The sequence below is a fragment of the Zingiber officinale genome, chromosome 8B (assembly GCF_018446385.1).
Source record: "Zingiber officinale cultivar Zhangliang chromosome 8B, Zo_v1.1, whole genome shotgun sequence".
Taxonomy (NCBI): domain Eukaryota; kingdom Viridiplantae; phylum Streptophyta; class Magnoliopsida; order Zingiberales; family Zingiberaceae; genus Zingiber; species Zingiber officinale.
The window spans coordinates 7,022,898-7,043,457 of NC_056001.1; the positions used below are offsets into that span (position 1 = coordinate 7,022,898).

A 20,560-nucleotide genomic window follows, 5' to 3' on the forward strand; every position below is an offset into this window, starting at 1 on the left:
CGATCCCATGAAGAATCCATCCTTCAACATTATGTCAGAAATGTCATGCGTCTACCGTCTATATACGCTTTAGGGACGGATCAATTTACTCTGAAAAATGGATGGAAGAGTAATGGCTCATTTCAAGCAAACGATTGATCGTGAAAAGCCAAAAAAAAAAAAAAAAAAAAAAAAAAAGGAAATTCATGATAAAAGGAAAAGAAAGGGGTGAATAATCATGAGCAGGCTGCAAGCTCGGCCAAGCAAACTCAGCGAGCTCATGAGCAGACAAACTCTACGAGCTTGGGAACAAGTCGCGCAAGGAGCTCGATATCACAAATCTGTCAATTTCATTCAATTTAATTATTTACATAGCAGATAACTGATAGTTAATTGGCTGAAACAATCAACAGTGAAATATAAAGGGTGTAATAAGGCATAATACAGTGAAGCCGTAGAACTTTTAATGTTTATAAACAGATGAATATGTTTTAAACAAATTATCCTGTGAGATGAATTTATCCAAATGTTTTCTCACTGCTGTAGCACATGTAAAGAAACCCATCTTCATCTTTGTATGATTCATACATCGAATCCATGATGGCAGCTACAAGAAAGTCCAATTTGAAATAAACACAGTTTTTTAAGGGGAAAAAAAGATGATAAAGAATGTGAAGAAATGTAGTACCTGTTTGAGGCAAAGTATTATTAACAAACACAAAAAGTGCTTTCCCAGCCGCAAGACGCAGCCTCCTACTTAACACGTGAATGAACTGCCCAACTGACATATCTCGAGGAACCAAATATCTACATTATAACAAATCAGTACGGTTATTTCATTGCTGAACTGGTTGTGCAAAATGAAAATAAAAACATACTACTGATGTGCATTATCAAGCATGAATTTGCTAGTCTTTACAACATGAAATTCATTCAGATGTGCATATTACTGCAATTCAAGAAAAGAGTTTCCAACATGTCAAAACAGGTAAGAGGTTCTACTCTGCCAGTTGATGCCTATGTTGAAGATTGCCAACAATCAAGATCTCGTTGATCTTGGATTTAGACACAGGGTCACCCCGAGGCTACCAATCCTAGTCACTGATCTCAGAGAATAGGAAAGGAGTTAAGAATCAAAGTCTCAAGATACAAAGTATCTGATTTTAAATCATTATTGTTCCATGCAGAAGAATATAGCCCAAAGTACCAAAGATAAGTAATCGACAGAGTTTTCTTTTGGTGTTCTATCAAGTATTTCACTGCTGTAGAGAATCCCAAAGTTGAAACTTACTTTTTCTTCTCCAACTCCGGAAGATTGCTCCCGGAAAACTTCTCCACAATAACCTAGTAGAGAAAAGGAGAAAAAAGAAACACCATGAAAATGGTAGATCTATTTCATAAAATATAACCTTTGTCAAAGCATGTAAAGATGAAAAAACACCATTTATGCTGCATTTTAAATTTAAATATAAATGCAGAAGCAGCAGCAAGAAAACTAACAATGGAATATCATCTTTTGTGACCACAATTACTGATCGCTTGGTTAATATAACATCCTCATCAGTCTTACTGACAAGGAAATTACAACAAATAATTCATCATCTCCTCTTTAGTGTTTCTCTCATGCAAGGTGTTAAACTATCTAGGATTATCAATAGGACATTCTTATCTAGAACAAGATATGCAAGGTGAGAAATCAAAAAGTAATGGGTGAACGAAAAAAGTGTTAACTGAGGAACCTCAATTAAAAATTAAAACCAGTGACCTACATATAATCTGCATATTAAACAATGAAGTCTGATGTACTTCCACACCTGACATTTTCAAGTAGAGAGAAATGGTAGTACCACTTCAAAAAATTGGTGTTTATTGGACAGTTAAAATGGAAAGAGACGTTCTCTGTGCTGAATTGAGAGGTAAAAAACCAATTTATACAAAGTAAAAAATAACAATTCATCTATATTATAACTCAACACAATAACTGGTGACTAAACAAGCCACAACTACCTATTCTAACAAATGTAATAGACTAAAATCATTATACAAAAATATGGCCACCTTAGGTGCTTGCGAGTATGCTCCATCCATTGGTGGTATTTGTATTTCTGATTTTAGTATTATATTACTTTGCAATAATTACCTAACATCATTCTTATTAACTCATAGTATGATGTCTCAACTAGTTTTTTCATTATTTTACCGCCATAATCATGAGAACACAATTGCAACAGCAAGCATGAGTCTGAGCAGCACAGAACCTACATGCTATAGTAAAGTACCACTCGAGCCTACACCTTTTTGGGTCCAACATGACTCTCCTAAAGCTATGTTTAATTTTCTTGAGGAATACTTGAAGCAGGCCTAGTATCTTCGCGAGTAAGAAGCTCGTTTCAGTAGCATATGAGACTGATTAGTAAACCAAAATCTAATTATACAATGAAAAAAAGCTATTTCTAGATCGCAACACCACATCAAGAAGCATATTCCATAGTCAATTTGTGTTTTTCCAGTAGGGCATTCTTTTGTACAAAAAATTACAGTTCTTCCTAGAAAATAGCAGGTTTAGAAGAACGTTCAAAAACCATTCATTTTTTTTTTTGCCTCTAAACTAGCATAAAGGAGAAATACACTGGTATATACTAGGAAATAATGTTCGTCGCTTCTCAAGAACATCACAAGGCAGGTATTTACAAATAAAAACATAAAGTACTCTTCCCGAACCTACAGAAATCAAGATACTTAAATGAAATTAGACAATCACACAAGATTTCTCTCGATAAAGGGGAAATTTTCAAAAACAACTCTCAACAATCCAATGGCAAACAAGAAGTGCAAATAGGATTACCGGAACTCGATCGGGATACTTGGCGACCATTTCCTTGGATTCCTGGAGCCGCTCCTCTGCAAATACGGTGGAAGATCAAATATCGGAGGAAAAAAAAAGTAGACTTCGAGATTAAGGACAAACCGAAGGTAAATTCTTGTTTGAAAGGCCTGATGTGCTTCATGGCGTGAAAACACAAAAAGGATTGGGATTAGGGTTTCGGTCGATGAGCAGGCGCGGCTTGCTCGTGACAACCCGTTCGTTCCCTTTTAAGCCACGCCTTCGAATTCCACAAATCAGAAGGCAACGAAGGTGCCGTTTATCCTTATAATTCCTAACGATCGTTATCCTATTAATATTTTCAATATAAATAATATAATATATTTTTAACAATTATTAAATATAAGGTTTAATTTACCCTTACTTTGATTCGACGCCGAGAAATTAAAAGTTGAAATTACTGAGAGAGGATCATTTCGATGTTCCGTGCTTTGTTTGTTGTATCCGATCGTAGCCGGTCAGCAGAATGAACCTGGATAGCACGTGGGTCCAAGTGGGGACTGGTGAGGCCGAATAACCGGGAATAGCCCAAGTGCCGGTGGCGGCTGATAGTTTTCGCCATGGGCATCTGGATTGTGGAATGCTTTAAATACACCGAAGCGGGGGTTCCTGATCCTCCACGTTCGAAGGCCCTCCTTCTTCCTCCCTTCGTAGCGCCGCCTCGATCTTTCGATTGGGTGAGCAGATCTCTCTTCTGCTCTCATTTACATTTTCCGTTCTTTCTTTTCTTGTTTATTTTGCCTAAGTTTCGTTCCTATGCTCGTTATATTTTTTTAATGATCAGTGGATCTTGCCGCTTTTAGTTGTTTGCCCGAGATTTCAGTAGTTGAATTAGAATATTTTTGGTTTCAATGGTTCTGGAGTCCATTTTTCGTGATGATGCTTGGTGTTTTATAGATCTAGGAAGATCTTGATTGCTTCGAGTTAATATCTTAGTTATATCGGTTTATGCGAAATGCTCCTTCTGTGGGAGTCATATACCGAGTTATACATTCTTTTCTCCTTTTATTTTGCAGTAGGATTTAATTCATAGCATATCGGTATTCGCTCCTTTCTCCTCCATAATTTATTTCTTGGAAGATTTTGGAAACAAGGAATTTTTGGTAAAAATCGTTGTAGTTTCCTACTGTGGTGTTCTCGTTATAAGTTCCTAATTTACTGCTATCAATGTGATGTAGACATTGTTTACAGAATTACTTGGACGCTTTAAGTCAGGCAGTCCTGTTTTTGTTTACCCTCAAGTATATATGCGCTATTGAATGGCCAGTCTGGTTTTGTTTCGTAACCTCTATTTGTTTGCTTAGATCTGGATTGGGATACCTACCTACTGGGTATTATTGAAGTCGAGGAAAACTTAGATCTGTTAATGTATCCAACTTAAAAAGCTTGACCATAATTCCAATTAGAATGACGAACAAAAGAGCTTGCTATTATTTTGCTAGTCTCATTACTATGTATGTAAGCTGGACAGTAACAAACCTCATAAACATTGTTAAGTTGGTACGTTTATCTCTAGGCTTGTTCAAATATCAAACATTGAAGAGATATGTAGTGTTTGTAAATTAACTCTCATTCTTCGCATATCTTTTATTCTTATATAAAGGGAGTTAAATGAAATTTATATTATAAATGTACTTTAAACAAATACAATGTTTGCTAATGGTGATGAATTAAATATTACATTTGATATACCATCTAGGTACACCATTAATATATAGTGAGCTTACATGTCTCTTTTAAACAAAATTTTCATTTTTGTTACGAAGCTTGCTGCTTTGGTGAATACAATCGTAAATGTTTGTTTATGATTTCATTTTATTTTTGTTTGTTCGATGCCTGGACTATCTTGTTCTGCTTCATCCCTAATTCAGGAGTGGGGAATTTGATGGATGAATTACTTTGGGAATAGGCCTTTAGTAAAGCTCTTTAAACTTGTATTTACTACTTTAAAATTTTGAGGGAGCTGTTTAATAAGCTTTGTTATCAAAATGTTCTTTATAAACATACCTTTAGTTCTTTTAATTTTGTTTTGGAGCTGTTTAATAAGTTCTTCATTATCAATACTTCTCTAATCATGACTTTGGCACTAGTTGTGCTCGGTAAGATTTGGTTTCATTATAGTTTGCAACTCCTACATATTCCTTTTCCTCTATTAGGAGATGCATACTTTCACTAGAATTACTGCAGTATTATTAGCACACTGAGTTTTCTTAAAGTTACTCTCTTCCTGACGAAGGTAGGCCATTATAATTATGTATACTTTGAGTCTAACAAAAGTATCCTGAGTAATTTAGTATCTTCTATGTTGACCCGACTTTAGGTAAAATGGAGGACACCTTCCTTTTCACCTCTGAATCTGTCAATGAAGGACACCCTGACAAGCTTTGTGATCAGATTTCTGATGCAGTTCTTGATGCCTGTCTTGAACAAGACCCTGACAGCAAGGTTGCTTGTGAGACATGCACTAAGACTAACATGGTCATGGTTTTTGGTGAGATCACCACCAAGGGCAGCATTGATTATGAGAAGATTGTCCGCAGGACTTGCCGCTCAATTGGATTTACATCCAATGAGGTAGGGCTTAATGCTGATCACTGCCAGGTGCTTGTAAACATCGAGCAGCAGTCTCCTGACATTGCCCAAGGTGTTCATGGGCACTTCACTAAGCGCCCCGAGGAGATAGGAGCTGGTGACCAGGGACACATGTTTGGCTATGCAACAGACGAGACTCCTGAGCTGATGCCTTTGAGCCATGTCCTTGCTACTAAGCTTGGTGCACGCCTCACTGAAGTCCGCAAAAACGGGACTTGCTCCTGGTTGAGACCTGATGGCAAAACCCAAGTCACAGTCGAGTACCGCAATGATCATGGAGCTATGGTTCCTCTCCGCGTCCACACTGTCCTCATCTCCACCCAGCATGATGAAACTGTCACTAACGATGAGATTGCTGCTGACCTCAAGAAGCACGTCATCAAACCTGTCATCCCTGAGCAATATTTAGATGAAAAGTCTATTTTCCACCTCAATCCCTCAGGTCGCTTTGTGATCGGTGGGCCTCATGGAGATGCTGGCCTTACTGGTCGTAAGATCATCATCGACACATACGGTGGTTGGGGAGCCCATGGTGGTGGCGCCTTCTCTGGCAAGGACCCAACCAAGGTTGACCGCAGCGGTGCTTACATTGCAAGGCAGGCAGCTAAGAGCATTGTGGCCAGCGGACTAGCTCGTCGTTGCATCGTCCAAATCTCTTACGCAATTGGTGTCCCTGAACCTCTATCTGTGTTTGTTGACACTTATGGCACTGGGAAGATCTCTGATAAGGAGATACTGAAGCTTGTGAAGGAGAATTTTGATTTCAGGCCTGGGATGATTATCATTAACCTGGACTTGAAGAGAGGTGGCGGTGGCAGGTTCCTCAAGACTGCAGCGTACGGTCACTTTGGCTGGGATGATCCTGACTTCACCTGGGAGGTAGTTAAGCCACTCGCATGGGAGAAGCCAGACGTTAATTAGATTACTATAATCTGTTCTAGTTGTTACACATACTATAAACTGCCAAACTCTGATCCTGAGTGCCTACTTGTTAGCTAGCTTAGATGATGCTTCGTACACAATTCACATCTGTTGTCAAGTGGTCTTTTTTGATCGTTTTTTACTTTCTCTTTTAGCCAATCGCCATACATTTTCTTTTTAATTTTTGTTTCGCCTGTCTCTTTGTCAAACTACCCTCAATTTTATGGAATTCATTAACACTGCAGAGAAATCTCAATGCTAAATAATAATTGAAATTATCACTGTATTCAGTTTCAATTTCCAATCACAATACGACTTTGGAAATTTTGACCGCGTATATATCCAATAACAGAGCACTCGAGTTGGTGGATGGTGCCTAGCGCTACCCCTAACAAAATCCCATTTGGCTCTAAGATGAGCTAGAATATTTGGGATTGAACGGTCGTTCAATGTTTTACGTCTGATTCTTTAAAGGGTCTTTGCTCTTTAGAAAATATCTTTTTTAAATAATACTGCGGTATTATTCTATATATCTATACTAATAATAGTGTTGAAGTTTTTTTAATTCTGTATTTTAGAAAATCCTTATGGGTATAGAATAAATTAAATAAATAATAGACATTGCTCGATGGCTTATAATACATATAGCAGTGTTGAAGTTTTTTTAATTCTGTATTTTAGAAAATCCTTATGGGTATAGAATAAATTAAATAAATAATAGACATTGCTCGATGGCTTATAATACATATAGCTTATCTTCAACTCTTTTGAGCCACCATGGATCTTTCATGCTTTTGAGTGTAGTCTGCCGACACCTTTATCGTTGTTACCGTAAAAAGTTTTCCTTTAAAATAAAGTGCTCCCTCTTTCTTTCCCATCTTGTTTAGTCAATGGCTCTAGTTGAGTCGTGGGATATCCAATAAGTAAATCTTTAGATTAAAAAAACATTAATTCATCTTTTTAAACCAATAAAATTCGACGACGACATACCTTATCGCTCGCTCGGAGAATAGAAGTGGAAATGTGGAATATCCAATCCCAATTCTGGTACAGAATCAGGTACGGATGGCTGCCTGTCAAAAGAAGATATGGTTCGTGTTCTGTTTGTTCGACGAATAACAAATTCCATCCACCTATACAGTCCTTCTTTACTCCATATTACCAATTTTCATCAGATTGTGACCGTCCATGAAAATCTAACGGCCAGTAGACCTTGGTTCAAGTCAATCTTTCCCACGTGCCCACCCCCTAGACTAGTCAACAGCACAGCTCATATTTTATCATGCGACCCGATTTCGCAGCTCTTAACTTTACCGCCTCACTTGCCGGCCTCCTAATGAACCCCATGTAAGCCAATGTGAAAGTGGCGCGTCGTCGTTTTGGGTAGCAATCGGGGTTCATTTTCCAGTGAAAGTAACAAAATGGCAATCTCATCACGGTGACGCAGATGCCACTGGCAGAGTTTAAAAGCGATTGCCGTCCTTCGCTTCATTTGGGACTTCCATCTCATCTCCGCTCGCTTATCCTGCGCGCCACCTACTATCGTGCGCGCCGCCGCTGGATCCTCGTCTCTTTCTTTCAGAGTCTGGTGAGCTTTCTTCTCCACAGCTTAATTTCTTCAGTTTCCGGTCAACTAAGGGTTTCTTTGTCGCTATTCCATCTTCTCAATAGCTATTTCTTATCTAGTATTTGTATTCATATAATTACCTAGGGGCTTTAGGAGATCAAAATAACTCATATGTGGATGATGTGAATATTAAATGAACCTGATTGTTTTAATTTCGTAAAGATTCGATGAAATATACTCGCCTTAGTACTTTTATTGAAAACAAAAGTTCTTAGAAATAGACCGTTTAAGTTTGCTTGTTTTAGCTTGGAAGTGTTTGTAGTCATCGACAATGTGACTATAGCAACAAAGAACAAGTAAAATTATATTAAAATCTCTCTTTGAGCCTTATCGGGGCATGTGACTCTCCTAAGAGCAGCAATTTTAAGAACGAAGAGAACTCGTCTATGCAAAAATTGTTGACCTCAATCTGTGCTACAATGAACAATAAAAGAAACTCCATTGTGAATTGGTTTATCTGTTAAGAACCCCTTGAACTTTCCATTGATTATAGTTCTTGCTGCATTTTCAATTGTCGTTTCTCTTTTCCAGAGCTAAAAGCAATTATTTCAAGATAAGTGCAGCTGCATTTGAGTGAAACAATCATGTGCTTCAGTTGTTTTAGGAAGCCCAACGTCCTACCTTCTTATCATGAGGGACCATCTGCTAATGCAGTAGGTAAGTCTGTGATTTGATTCGAGGATAATAAAGTCTATGTTGATAAGTGATATAATTGTTGCTTGAAGGCTAATGTAGTAGGTAAGTCTGCAATAGGGATAATAAAATCTATGTTGATAAGTCATACAGTACAAACAAAAAAAGTCATACAGTTGTTGCTTGAAGGCTTAACACAAAGTTTAAGTTTTTATATTCGAGATTGCTTCCTTATGCTTTTTCTTCATCTGTATATCAAAATAGACAGTTTATTCTACATTTTAATTTTAGCCTTCCCATTTGGCCATTTATGCCAACTATGTTCTTCATCTGTATATCAAAATATTTTGCTTTGCTGGGGTGAATTCAATTTTTACTCTGTAGGAAAAAAATTAAAGAGGAACTTTTCATAAGTTTTTCATGTATGTAAACCTATTTGCTAAAATCTGTACGAGTTTAACCAATTTTCTTAATAATGCAGGACAGGGTCCTCATCATACTCCAAACTTTACTCCTAATAATGCCCAACCTATTAGAGTCCAGCGAATTGAAGTTCCTTCCATTCCTGTAGATGAAATAAGGGAAATCACAAAGAATTTCAGCAATTCAGCTTTGATCGGAGAGGGTTCATATGCTAGAGTTTTCTTTGGTACCTTGAAAGATGGCAAACAATCTATCATCAAAAAGTTGGATGATACTAAGCAGCCTAACCAAGAATTTTTAGCCCAGGTGGTTATCATTGCAATTGATTTTCTTCTTCTCAAACAAATTGTGTTTTCTTTTTCCTCTAAATAAAATATTTTGCAGGTATCTATGGTGTCCAGGTTGCAACATGAAAATGTGGTAGCGCTTCTGGGTTACTGCATGGATGAAGGAAGTTTACGTGTTCTTGCGTATGAATATGCTTCCATGGGATCCCTTCATGATATCCTACATGGTGTGTACTACAATTGCATTTTGACGCATTTTGTTAATACTTTAACTGACATCAGAACTATCGTTTATCTTGCCTAAGATTCAAGTTAGGTTTTAATTTGATATGCTTGGTAATGGAAAGAATTGATCCACTGGCTTATTAAGCAAATAAGTTCATTTAACATGATGACAACAATGGAAATAACTAGAAAAATATCTAGGAGAATATAGTTTTGAGCTTGTAACTTTGGTGCAATCTTAAATGTTTGATTGGATACCTTATACTTTCATAAATCAGTAAAGGAACTTGAGGTTGGTCCTAATGCACAGGATTGATCAGTTTAAAACTAGGCTTGAACTTGTCGATCCAGGTTTTATATTAATCTTAAGCTGATAAGGATTGTCCCAATTTATATATTTATGGCCTAGCAAGGATTTGGCCAACATAATTGTTTCAAGTTGATTTTATCATCAGAGTGATCCTTCTTCAGCAAGAATTTTGAGTGAAAATAAAGTACCCTAATACCAAACTCATGAGCAATGCATTCTTTATATAATGCGCATGAAGCCTACTTAGTTTCTTTCTAGCAAGCATTTTCCTTTTCAATTCTCAACCATTATAATGTAATATCAATCAACCCTCAGGGCGAAAGGGTGTTGAAGGGGCAAAGCCAGACACAATTTTGCCATGGGCAGAACGAGTTAAGATTGCCGTGGGGGCTGCAAAAGGACTTGAATACCTGCATGAGAAAGCACAACCTCGAGTCATTCATCGTGATATCAAGTCCAGCAATGTACTTCTGTTTGAGGATTATGTGGCAAAAATAGGGGACTTTGATATATCCAACCAGAGTCCTGATATGGCAGCACGCCTGCAGTCCACCAGAGTTCTTGGAACTTTTGGTTATCATGCTCCTGAGTAAGCTATTCTATGACTTTCCTATAAGATTTACTAGTTCCATAGGAAAGTCAAATTAATGAAATAACATTTGACATAGAATTCTGTCTTTATTCAAACACAAGCATCAAAGTTAAAACTCTTGAGAAGTCATTTCTACTTTGTCAATGAAATTGATTTATTTTGTCATTTTTTGGATCATATATGAGGATGAATCCCTCACATTGTGGACATACATTCAAATGCCTAATTACTTTGGGATAACAAGCAGAGGCACTGAAATTAATCTTTTGAGATGGCTTGGAAGAGCTAAAAGTTAAGGCTTTTTCACCTTGCTTGGCAGGTTTGCCATGACAGGACACCTTACATCCAAGAGCGATGTCTACAGCTTTGGTGTTGTTCTCTTAGAGCTTTTAACTGGACGAAAACCTGTGGATCCGAGTTTGCCACGAGGACAGCAGAGTCTTGTGACATGGGTATCAACACTACCTGCTCGCTTCTCTCTCTTTTTTTTAGAAGGAAAAATGGAATTCTTGACTCCTCCTTCAAATTGATCATTTGCAGGCAACACAAAGGCTAACTGAAGATAAAGTCCACCAAATCGTAGATCAAAAACTAGGAAGAGACTACCCTCAGAAATCTATTGCAAAGGTGTTGAACTTTCCTCACTAATCTTGCAGTCTGATTCATGGATGCAACTGAACATTCTTTTGATGTTTTATATTCCTTCTATTAATATTTGCTAATCACTACCTTTCTTGTGATGTTAATGTAAGAATTGTAATCACTCGTAACAACAACATTAGTCTAGAGCATTCTTTCTAATTCAATTTGAAATAGAACTAAGTATACTTAGTGTATAAATTCTACTAAATTACCATTGAACATCGACTAGAAAATAGCCTCACACTATGTCCCTGTGTTTTATTTTGGTACATATTTTTGTATCAGTATTATCCTTAAATTTTCAATTCCTTCAGGTTTAGTCATTTTAACAATCAAATTAGAACATTAGTGCACCTTATTGAGAAATAATAAGAAATTGTACACCTTTACGATATCTGAAAGTTTGTATAGCTGTATAAAACAAAAGTCATACTTATGAAATGAGAGTAATAGTTGAATGGCTTTTGAAATTTAACCTGGCACAACTCGATTCGAGAGGTATTTAAAAGATGTAATTGTAACCTATAGAAGGAAAATGGATAAAACCCATAGAAAAGACATGAAGCTACTTGATAAATGTAATTGCAGCCTACACAAGTTCATCTAACAGCTTGCTTCTTATTGCAATTGCTCATGCTCATTTGCTTATCCTTTTCCCATCTTGGAAACAGTATGCTGCCGTAGCTGCTTTGTGCATGCAGTATGAAGCTGAACTCCGCCCAAACATGAGCATCGTTGTGAAAGCTCTCCAGCCTCTATTGAATTCTAAAAATGGTTACCCTGGCGGTGCATCGAGATTCTAAGGCACTCTCTTTTCTTCTTGTTCCGGTTGCTGGTGACGATACAAGTGTTTGATGCTTGTTGCCCAATGCCATCCTAATTGTGAGATTATTGTTTCCTGCCATGCTTGATTTGTCTTCGCAATGCATTTGATAACACTACGATTTATGCATGCGTGATCTGTGTCTGGTTGTCCCTTTCTTGATGGATGAGATGAGCTTTATAACTGTGGACTTACATGTTGCTTAGTAATTGTATACACAAGTTACATACATTAAAAAAAATGATTTCTACTGAAAATGAGAGCGTACCCGAGTTTTTTTTAGTTTGATAATAAATATAACATACGATTAATTATCATACTTCATAACATATATATATTTTAATAGATCAAATAATATATATATATATATATATATATATATATATATATATAGAGGATGCGTTTGAGTTAGTATACTTGAAATTTATATTATATCTGTAAATTTATTAAAATTGGTGTTGTAGATCCAACAATTAATTCTATTAAAATAAATTCCTTTTTAGGAATTAGGAGAAATATAGTATAGAAAAATAGGAAACGCCTAACAAAAGTTAAATTTTGTTATTGGAAAGAAATCCCTGAAAATGAAAAGAGGAAAAACAGTAGGGGGTTGGTTTGGTTAATTTTTTTTTAAAATTTTTTGAGAAATAGGAAAATATTGTTTGGTTGATAATTTGTATGTGCATTTTTAAGAAAGAAAAGAATATATTATTTTATAAAAAAAATAGAAAATGTTTAAAAGTTAGATTCATGTGTTTTTATTCAACAAAAGCGTTCCAGATTCTCGACACAAGTATCCGAAAGAATATTCCGATCTCTCTCTATTTGGGTGTTGTCAATAAAGCCCAAGCCCATCTGCGATTGGTTTATCCTTGAGCCCAGCTCCAAGGGGGAGGCCGTGGTGGAGCGCCTCATGTGATGCCCCCGCTCAACTTCGCCATGGTCGATCACGGCATCTACAGACTACAGCTCTGGCTACCCAGACACTGCTGACTTCCGGTTTTTTGAAACGCTTGAGCTTCGCTCCATCTTGTCCGTTATCTGCTTTCGAGTTTTATGTTTATTTTATTTTCCTCCATTTTGTTGGAGTGCAGTGAGGGTGGAGTCGAGGGTTTCGATTGATTGGTAGCGGATTGCGGTTTCTTAATAGGTGTGCCTTTGCCTGGACCCGTACCCAGTCGCGAACATGGAGTTCCTTCGGGAAAACTGGATTACTCTTTTCAAGATTGAGATCGATGGCTCCAAGGTATTACTTTTCCTACTCCTGGAATTTGATTGATTCAAATTGTTCCTTGCGAAACTTTTTTCTTTCTTTTGTAGTCTTTATCACCTTTGGATATTTGTCACTCTATTTGTCGCTTTCTTTATGTATATTTGGTGTTAATGGTTGCCTTCTGATGGCAACACCATGCCCTTGACAGTTTATTATTTCTAAACATAGATTAGGAATCCCTGCCGATCTCCAATTTGGTCTTTTTTATATTTAACTAGGTTTTTGAAATGATTGTTCGATTTGAATATTTTGAATCTTTCTCTTATGGGATAATGTTCTTTTGGGTATGCTGTTCATTTTCTATATATAACTGTAGGTTTCATTGTAAAGGCATCCACATCAACTTTTTAAACACAGAATTTACTTTAAATTTTACATTTTACATAAAAAAAGTCTTTACATCAACTACCCTATCTATTTCTTAAATTTAGATTTCACAAATAATACTTCTCTAAATTTAGGAATAAATCCATTCCCTAAACATTAAAATATCATTTAATTTGGGAGAGAGAAAAAAATAAAGGGAATGGATTGGGTAATGAAAAATAGACATTATATAGGGAAAAAGGAAAAATAATAAAAAAATGAAAGAGAGAGAAGAAAATAATAAAAAATAAAGATAATGGAAATTTTAGGATAGCTATGCAGTGTGTAGTGATAAATAATTATCTAAATTTAATAAAGTGGTTGTTTATCCTAAATTTTAGAGATATTATAAAGAAACAGATGTGGATGCTCTAAGCTTCATTAATTGTGATATTTTATGGGTTCTGCAGACCTATTTTCCTCTTTTGTTGCTGGAGACTATAGCTTTAAATCTTATGTTTCTCTAGGTGTATCCTGATGTTTGACTACGCATCTTGTTTGTTGAATTTCTATTTATAGTTTTCATCGAAATGCCCTCGTTAATATGTTTATCTTTTTTCTTGACAACTCCGATGTGCAATGTGCTTATCTGTATAATGCCTTCTTTTTTATCTCAACCTTAAACACTCAGAATTTATTTTCTACCAAAATCTTTGATGTTATATATCTAGCTGTCTACTTGACTTAGGATTTAAGTAAAAAGTATCACATTCCATCTCATAACACCCTACACTAGTCATATTACTTAATATCCCAATTTTATTGTTTGCCAACGGTTCTTGTTTTTTTTGGATATTGTGTACATTGTGAAGAAGATATTAGTCAATTATTGGAATATGGAGAACTGGGTTTGTCTTTTTAAATGAATTATAAGTGAGAGACAGGAGTACTATCATTTGTACTCGACTATGTTTTTTGTTGTGTGTGTGTGAAGATCTTTAGTTGGACACACAAGTTTGAAGATCTTTAGTTGGATATAGTATCATTGTCAAATAAGTACGATCAAGTAATAGGAAGAAGAAATTATGAAATTGGTATACGCATTTCCAAAATACCTTTTCTTTTCTGGCATTTGACTTCTTATCTTATCACAGCTCCCCTTATTGAACAAATCAGTAGTCAGTACCAGTGTTGTAGACAATTAATCCATTTACCAAGTTCATGTTAGCATAATTATGATCAATTCTGAGTTGTTATCCCTTAAGTATGTGTGATGATTGTTACTGGCACGACATTATTGATATGAAACAAGCTAGAAATCAACTGAGGCGAGGCTTATAAGAAATGTATGGCCTCTTAGTGTTTGGGATTGGCAACATAGATAGTTTATCATCATCTAAAGCTATTATGACTTGAGAGCGTATTGGTGTGTTCATGAACGAGATCAGTTACTAGCGTGAATAATAAAGCTACAAATCTCATGATTTCTGCCTTCAAGAACTCAGTATTGCTCAAGAAGTTTTCTTCTCTTTGGATACTTCACAGTGCCTTACCATTGGGATGCAGATTAGGTGTCCTATCTTTCCAGAGGCGGGAAGTTTATGGTCATAATGCTTTGATGATTATATGTTTTATATGTTATTTTGTGTTTTCTCTCAAATGTTATTGATTCTAATTTTGGCTCTCAAATCTACTCGTAGCTTAAACTCTTCTCTGCAGTTGTATACTGGCCCTAAAGGCATTTCTAATCGTAACAATTTCCTTTGCAGGAAGCCACTATTCCAAAAAATGGGATTCGGGAGGCCCTTAAAATTGTTCTTAGTACAAAACATTTGCAAACCACGTTTCCTTAAATCATTATTAGTTCCTGCTATCTATGTTCGTGCCACTCTAGTATATAATAACTGCAGATGTCAGCAATCACCCACTCATTCATTGCAAACGTGGCAAGGTAAGTTCTGATACATCTATCCTCCATCTGCACAATCACTTTGATTCTTGCAAGACTTGATTTCGCATCAATTTTCTTGTCCAGCATAGAACAGGAAGTGTTGTGGGATGCCAAAGAAAACTGCAACACTGGTGCATCGCTTCAACTATTGATGAATACAATTGCTATGCGGCTGCAAAAGCAAGAGTTTCTGATCAGAATTTCATCAGAGAATTTGATGTAACAAGCATGGCCGAGTTCCTGCTTCAAGCCAACAAGACAAACTTTTCTACTGATGATGAGTCCCTGCTTCTTGGAAATTAACCTGGAGCAATAATTCTTTCGCAGCACTAAAGAATTGGAGGATCCTTTTTCTCTGAGAGAGAGTTTCATACTAAATTCAATTCTATGCTCGTTTTCCTGTTTTTACAAATCTCCTCGTGTTCGATAGCAAGCGGTTCAGGTGCATTTTTTTTTTAGTTGAAGATTGCTTGCTGCTACCAAATCTGGAACAGGCGTGGGGAACAATCAAATTAATGGCGCACTTCATTTCCAAGTTTCAAACACTTTCAAAGTTGTTGATATTAAGAGTATACGCCATTTGAGCAAATATAAATTAATAATTAATTTTTTAATACCTTTTTTTTTTGTATGAATTGCTTTTTCTATATAATTTTTAAAATTAAACAGTACCTAGAATTAACTTATACTACTTAATCTAAATATAATTGAACAATGCATGGTGCCAACTCGTCACTTTTCTAAACACGGCTCGCATCTTGAACATTGTCTTTGGAAGCAAGCAAGTTCTGTTTTTTGCATGCTTCATAAAGCCATGTGTTCCTGCTCGTACACCAGTCACTAGGGATGTGAGTTGGGTTGAAGAATCGTTATGGCTGTTAGGCTTGTTGCTTATATAAAGAGAAGTGGTAATTAGGCTAAACGCGATTCAACCTGGTCCCCTGCCTCTGGTCATGCCAGTGTGTAATTTTGGCGTGCAAGCAAAACATGATTAATTTGGTATTTAAAAAAAATATATTAAAAAAATAAATTGAATATTATGGAATTAACTATATTTTTACAAAAAATTTAATAAATTTTCTTTTAGATATTACAAAATTTTCTCTTGTTTTAATTTTAATTGCTATTTTATAATAATTATTAATATTTATTTAGTTATTAATATATCATCGGCCCATGAAATTGGCCATACTCCAGATTGACATGTCTATTCTACCCCGAGCAAATAGGAAGCGCCACCATGTTAACAATTGATATTGTAAAATAAAAACTCCTCTAAAAAATATCAATGTCAATTTCTAATATCTTTAAATTGAAGATAAATAAATCACTTTATTAAATTTAGACATCATTTTTTATTGCATACTACATTAACTACCTTAAAATTTTCATTATATCATTTTATTATTATTATTTTTCACTCTCTTTTATTTTATTTTTTATTTTTTCTTTCCCCCAATATTTACTCTTCATTATTCAATCAATTCTTTTTTATTTTTTCTTTCTCCCAATTTAAATGGTATTTTGATATCTAGGGAATGAATTGTCTTGTTTAAATTTAAAGAAATATGACATCTAAATTTAGCAAATGGATAAAGTATCTGATATAATTATATTTTTTACTTAAAATATAAAATTTAAAATAAATTCTGTATTTAGGTAAATTGATATAGATACTCTACATTATAGTAAACCGAGATCTCTATCTTTATCCAGGATCTCTTTTATTGGAGCATAAATGGAATATAAAAATCATAGTGTCAAAATATTGAACACGATTTTTTTTAAAAAATAATAAAATATTTTTTAAAAAACCTGAAAGTGAGGCAACGGAGGGAGGTAGCCAAGAAAGGTTGAATGACCAAACCCACTACATAAGCTTTTGTAGCCTGATAAAGATCACTTTTGTCGTCCAAGCCCAAAGAAAAAGAAGGCGACTTTAGTCTCTTCTCCACTCGCACTGCTTCCGTCAATGCATTGTGCCACCTGCTGCCTCTTCTCCTCCCACTGGTTCAACAACTCACCTTAGGCGTGGTTCAAGAAAGCGACCTCCTAGTAAAGGGGAAACCAATAAATTATTATTCTGCGATAATCTGTTTTCCGTAAATAGATTGCTTTTTATTTTGCAATTTGCAGCGTAATAATCGATATAATATTTAATTAACTACCATAAGCAATTTTGCTCATTATTTATTGATTTATCGTGTGTTGCCGTTGCGGAAGCCCACAAACCACAGCAGGTGACCACCATGTGGGTGTTTCCTTGCAAGCAATCCCATCCGTCCATTCCATCTAACGGGAACTCCCTGGTGTCTCCCTTGAGACAGCGTCTAGGAAAAAAAGCTCATCTTTGCACCCGTATAGGTCTAGAGTCTATGCCGTTGGACGTGTTTAAACGAAAGCACGCAGATTACCTGCTCCCTGTCATTAAATAGGCTGCGGATGATAAACACTTTACTGATTTACTCCACGTTCACCCATATCTCTTTTGCTTTCGCCTGTACTCGACTCTCTCACTCTCTCAGCGGCGACCCCAATTAACCCACACCCTCCACCTGCCTTCATCCACCAAATAGATAATAATAATAAATAGAAAAATAGGGCAGCGGGAAAGCAGCGAAAACCTATGACTTCCGCCGCTTCCGCTGCCGCTGCCGCCGCCGCTGACGACGATGGTGACGGGACTCCCGCGTCACCGGCTGAGACCCTTGAACTCATCCTCCGTCGCCTCCTCCCTTTTTTGCTATCCGCCGCTCTCTCTGCGCGGACTCTTGTTGGCCGATGGCGTCTCCTCCACTCTAAGCTCTCCCTCCTCCTCGCCGCCCTTTCCGACGCCGCCGGCTCCCCCCACTGGCCTTCCAACCAGCTTTTCAGCGATCACCTCCTACCGTCCCTGCTCTCCACGCTCCGCACCCTCCGCTCCCTCTCCGCTGTCTGTCTCGACCAGGACCTTCCTGGAGGGAAGCTCCGCCTCCAAAGCGACGTCGACATCGCCACCTCCGGCCTCTCGCTCCACCTTCACGACCTCCACCTTCTCCTTCGCTCCGGCCTGCTTCACCACGATGGTTCCCTCGCTTCGCCTGCAGATGACTCCGCAGCGATTGTTCTTCCGCTCCCGGCCCCCTCCGCTTCCCGCGCTGTGCTCGCGCTCTTCGTCCGAGACATCTTCGCTCGTCTCCAGATCGGCGCGCTAGATCTCAAGGGCAAGGCCCTTGATTCCCTCCTGGAGCTTCTCGCTACCGACCCTGCGAAGATCTCCCGTCTTGTAGTCGAGGAGGGCGACCTTCCATTGCTTCTTCGCCTCCTCGATCCCTCCGCCCACTCGCTTCTGCGCGACCGAACCGCAGCAGTGATTTCCATCCTCTCCACCGCCTCCGATGCCTCACGCCACGCTGTCTTCGAGGAGGGCGCCCTCGGCCCACTTTTGCGCCTCCTCGACTCCGGACCGGCGGTCCTGAAGGAGCGAGCGGCCATAGCGATTCACGCACTGACAGCGGATCATGGCTGCGCTTGGGCAGTATCTGCCTACGGCGGCGTCTCGATTCTAGTCGCCGCCTGCCATTCCGGATCCGGATCACCATCTGTCCAAGCCCTCGCTGCCGGTTCCCTCAATAACGCGGCTGCAATCGACGACGTTAGAGCCGCGATGGTGGAGGAAGGTGCTGTCTCAGTACTCATCGAACTACTTTCAGGAAACCTCGAAGCCCAAAAGAACGCCGCCCTCTGTTTGGCTTCTCTGGCCGCCATGGGCGGCGAAGAGATTCGCAACGCTATCCTCCAAGAGAACGGCCTCACTCGTCTCCTCCAACTCCTCCGAGTCGCGTCCGACCCGGAAGCGATAGATCACGCCCTGAAAGCGATCAGCGCCTGCGCCCTCGCCGTTTCTCCGACGGCCACCAAACTCCTCTCTTCATCCCCGCCGCTCTTCGCCCAACTGACGGATCTGATCAAGCGCGGGAGCGCCGGGATCCAACACTCCGCGGCGGCTCTTGTCGCCAACCTATCCCCTAGCGAAGACATCAAGCGAACAATGGCAGAGGCCATGCCGGCGCTTATCAAGATGATGGAGAACTCCAAACCCTCGAGCGCGCAGGAAGCAGCAGCCGCGGCGCTCACTTCGCTGGTGGCCGTACGGGCAAACCGCCGCGAGCTATCGAGGGACGAGAAGAGCGTGACTCGTCTGGTCCAAATGCTAGACCCAAGGAGCGAAGCGGTCGCCGGGAAGGAGCTTCCAGTGGCGGTGGTGCTCGCTCTCACATCCGGCAGCAGCGGCGGGGCTCGGAGGCGACTTGCTGAGGCCGGTGCGTGTCAGCACCTGCAGAAGCTGGCGGAGGCTGACGTACCGGGCGCGAAGAAGGCCTTGCAGCGGATCACCGGCAACCGGCTCAAGAACCTGTTCTCAATTTCCTGGCCTCAGTAACGAACAAATCCATCAGTTAATCTCGCCACCATCAATCATCAAGGTCTTGTTCCACACAATAACTACGTCAAGTTAATGGCAATTTAGATTAGATTCGACGTAACTAATTCCATACATTAATTGTTCTTGTTTCAGGTATTACTAAAGGCGCGGGAAAGCGTAGAACGCAATGTCACAAGAAAAATAACAACAAAAAGGAGTGCGTTTAGTTAAATAAATTGCAAATAGAGTAATAGCCGGTAATTGGATAGTAGTAGGTAGGTTGGTAAAGCGAGAGAGGAGAGGAAGAAGCATGCATGGATGCGGAGTTTTAGGGTGTATCCTTGTGCTATTAATTTGTTTGTTTACTTAATTTTGTTTGAGTCTTTTGTTTCTCATATTTCAAATATTTGTTTGATGGTGAGTGATGCGGTGGTGTAATTATTTTAAAAGAAAAAACAAAAACAATGTCCATCTGGGTATTTCCTTCCGGCACGATCTTAGTATCCTATTTGGTGTTCTATGGTTGCATTTGCCCGGGCAGCTAAAGTCCTTTGGATGTTTGTGTGGGATCTGTCTTGCCGCAGATAAATTCGCTCTGCATTTCTACGGAGGCAGTGACCCCTTTGTGTCATCTCATCCGTGATCCATGTACACATTCACTTCACATGCATTTGTCATATTGCTGTTCTG

General features: G+C 38.4%; 5 protein-coding genes across 9 annotated transcripts; 4 read left to right on the forward strand and 1 right to left on the reverse strand.

Moving 5' to 3' along the window:
* Positions 1–312: 312 nt before the first annotated feature.
* Positions 313–3,119, reverse strand: LOC122017866 (autophagy-related protein 8i-like). The gene is made up of 5 exons (XM_042575573.1): positions 2,948–3,119; positions 2,825–2,880; positions 1,271–1,323; positions 668–786; positions 313–586 (listed from the first exon to the last, which is right to left on the reverse strand). Exons 1-5 carry the CDS (start codon positions 2,985–2,987, stop codon positions 498–500), a joined length of 357 nt encoding a protein of 118 aa, XP_042431507.1. The 5' UTR covers positions 2,988–3,119; the 3' UTR covers positions 313–497.
* A 301-nt stretch (positions 3,120–3,420) lies between these two features.
* On the forward strand, positions 3,421–6,596 carry LOC122017508 (S-adenosylmethionine synthase-like). Its single transcript, XM_042575144.1, has 2 exons — positions 3,421–3,540; positions 5,184–6,596. The coding sequence occupies exon 2, from the start codon at positions 5,189–5,191 to the stop codon at positions 6,374–6,376; it is 1,188 nt and encodes a 395-aa protein (XP_042431078.1). The 5' UTR covers positions 3,421–3,540; positions 5,184–5,188; the 3' UTR covers positions 6,377–6,596.
* Positions 6,597–7,819: 1,223 nt separating this feature from the next.
* Positions 7,820–12,190, forward strand: LOC122017509 (pto-interacting protein 1-like). 3 transcript variants are annotated; one of them, XM_042575145.1, is made up of 8 exons: positions 7,820–7,964; positions 8,535–8,660; positions 9,118–9,365; positions 9,444–9,573; positions 10,197–10,470; positions 10,793–10,925; positions 11,014–11,100; positions 11,787–12,190. In XM_042575145.1, the coding sequence occupies exons 2-8, from the start codon at positions 8,588–8,590 to the stop codon at positions 11,916–11,918; spliced, it is 1,077 nt and encodes a 358-aa protein (XP_042431079.1). In that variant the 5' UTR covers positions 7,820–7,964; positions 8,535–8,587; the 3' UTR covers positions 11,919–12,190. The 3 variants fall into 3 exon arrangements, with proteins under 3 accessions (XP_042431079.1, XP_042431080.1, XP_042431081.1); XM_042575147.1 differs by lacking the exon at positions 8,535–8,660 and having other exon boundaries at positions 7,872–7,964; XM_042575146.1 differs by lacking the exons at positions 10,793–10,925; positions 11,014–11,100; positions 11,787–12,190 and having other exon boundaries at positions 10,197–10,474.
* A 307-nt stretch (positions 12,191–12,497) lies between these two features.
* Positions 12,498–16,058, forward strand: LOC122017510. Of its 3 annotated transcripts, none has more exons than XR_006121385.1 (4): positions 12,498–12,970; positions 13,089–13,184; positions 15,287–15,468; positions 15,553–16,052. XR_006121385.1 is itself a non-coding variant. In XM_042575148.1 (3 exons), exons 1-3 carry the CDS (start codon positions 13,174–13,176, stop codon positions 15,689–15,691), a joined length of 327 nt encoding a protein of 108 aa, XP_042431082.1. In that variant the 5' UTR covers positions 12,977–13,173; the 3' UTR covers positions 15,692–16,052. The 3 variants fall into 3 exon arrangements, 1 of the variants encoding a protein (XP_042431082.1); XR_006121384.1 differs by having other exon boundaries at positions 12,701–12,937; positions 13,033–13,184; positions 15,553–16,058; XM_042575148.1 differs by lacking the exon at positions 12,498–12,970 and having other exon boundaries at positions 12,977–13,184; positions 15,558–16,052.
* Positions 16,059–17,984: 1,926 nt separating this feature from the next.
* LOC122017507 lies at positions 17,985–20,078 on the forward strand. The gene is made up of 2 exons (XM_042575142.1): positions 17,985–19,931; positions 20,024–20,078. The coding sequence occupies exon 1, from the start codon at positions 18,095–18,097 to the stop codon at positions 19,886–19,888; it is 1,794 nt and encodes a 597-aa protein (XP_042431076.1). The 5' UTR covers positions 17,985–18,094; the 3' UTR covers positions 19,889–19,931; positions 20,024–20,078.
* Positions 20,079–20,560: the final 482 nt, after the last annotated feature.

What these genes read in the sequence shown, in the direction of transcription:
- LOC122017866 (XM_042575573.1), bottom strand. Translation starts at nt 2,987, where the DNA reads ATGAAGCACATCAGGCCTTTCAAACAAGAATTTACCTTCG. An exon ending in AGTATCCCGATCGAGTTCCG is followed by an intron (nt 1,324 to 2,824) that starts GTAATCCTATTT and finishes TTTCTCTACTAG; the next exon opens with GTTATTGTGGAGAAGTTTTC. An exon ending in CCGGAGTTGGAGAAGAAAAA is followed by an intron (nt 787 to 1,270) that starts GTAAGTTTCAAC and finishes GTTATAATGTAG; the next exon opens with ATATTTGGTTCCTCGAGATA.
- LOC122017508 (XM_042575144.1), top strand. Translation starts at nt 5,189, where the DNA reads ATGGAGGACACCTTCCTTTTCACCTCTGAATCTGTCAATGAAGGACAC.
- LOC122017509 (XM_042575145.1), top strand. Translation starts at nt 8,588, where the DNA reads ATGTGCTTCAGTTGTTTTAGGAAGCCCAACGTCCTACCTTCTTATCAT. An exon ending in TTTGGTTATCATGCTCCTGA is followed by an intron (nt 10,471 to 10,792) that starts GTAAGCTATTCT and finishes CTTGCTTGGCAG; the next exon opens with GTTTGCCATGACAGGACACC. An exon ending in CTCAGAAATCTATTGCAAAG is followed by an intron (nt 11,101 to 11,786) that starts GTGTTGAACTTT and finishes TCTTGGAAACAG; the next exon opens with TATGCTGCCGTAGCTGCTTT.
- LOC122017510 (XM_042575148.1), top strand. An exon ending in TTCATTGCAAACGTGGCAAG is followed by an intron (nt 15,469 to 15,557) that starts GTAAGTTCTGAT and finishes TGTCCAGCATAG; the next exon opens with AACAGGAAGTGTTGTGGGAT.
- LOC122017507 (XM_042575142.1), top strand. Translation starts at nt 18,095, where the DNA reads ATGACTTCCGCCGCTTCCGCTGCCGCTGCCGCCGCCGCTGACGACGAT.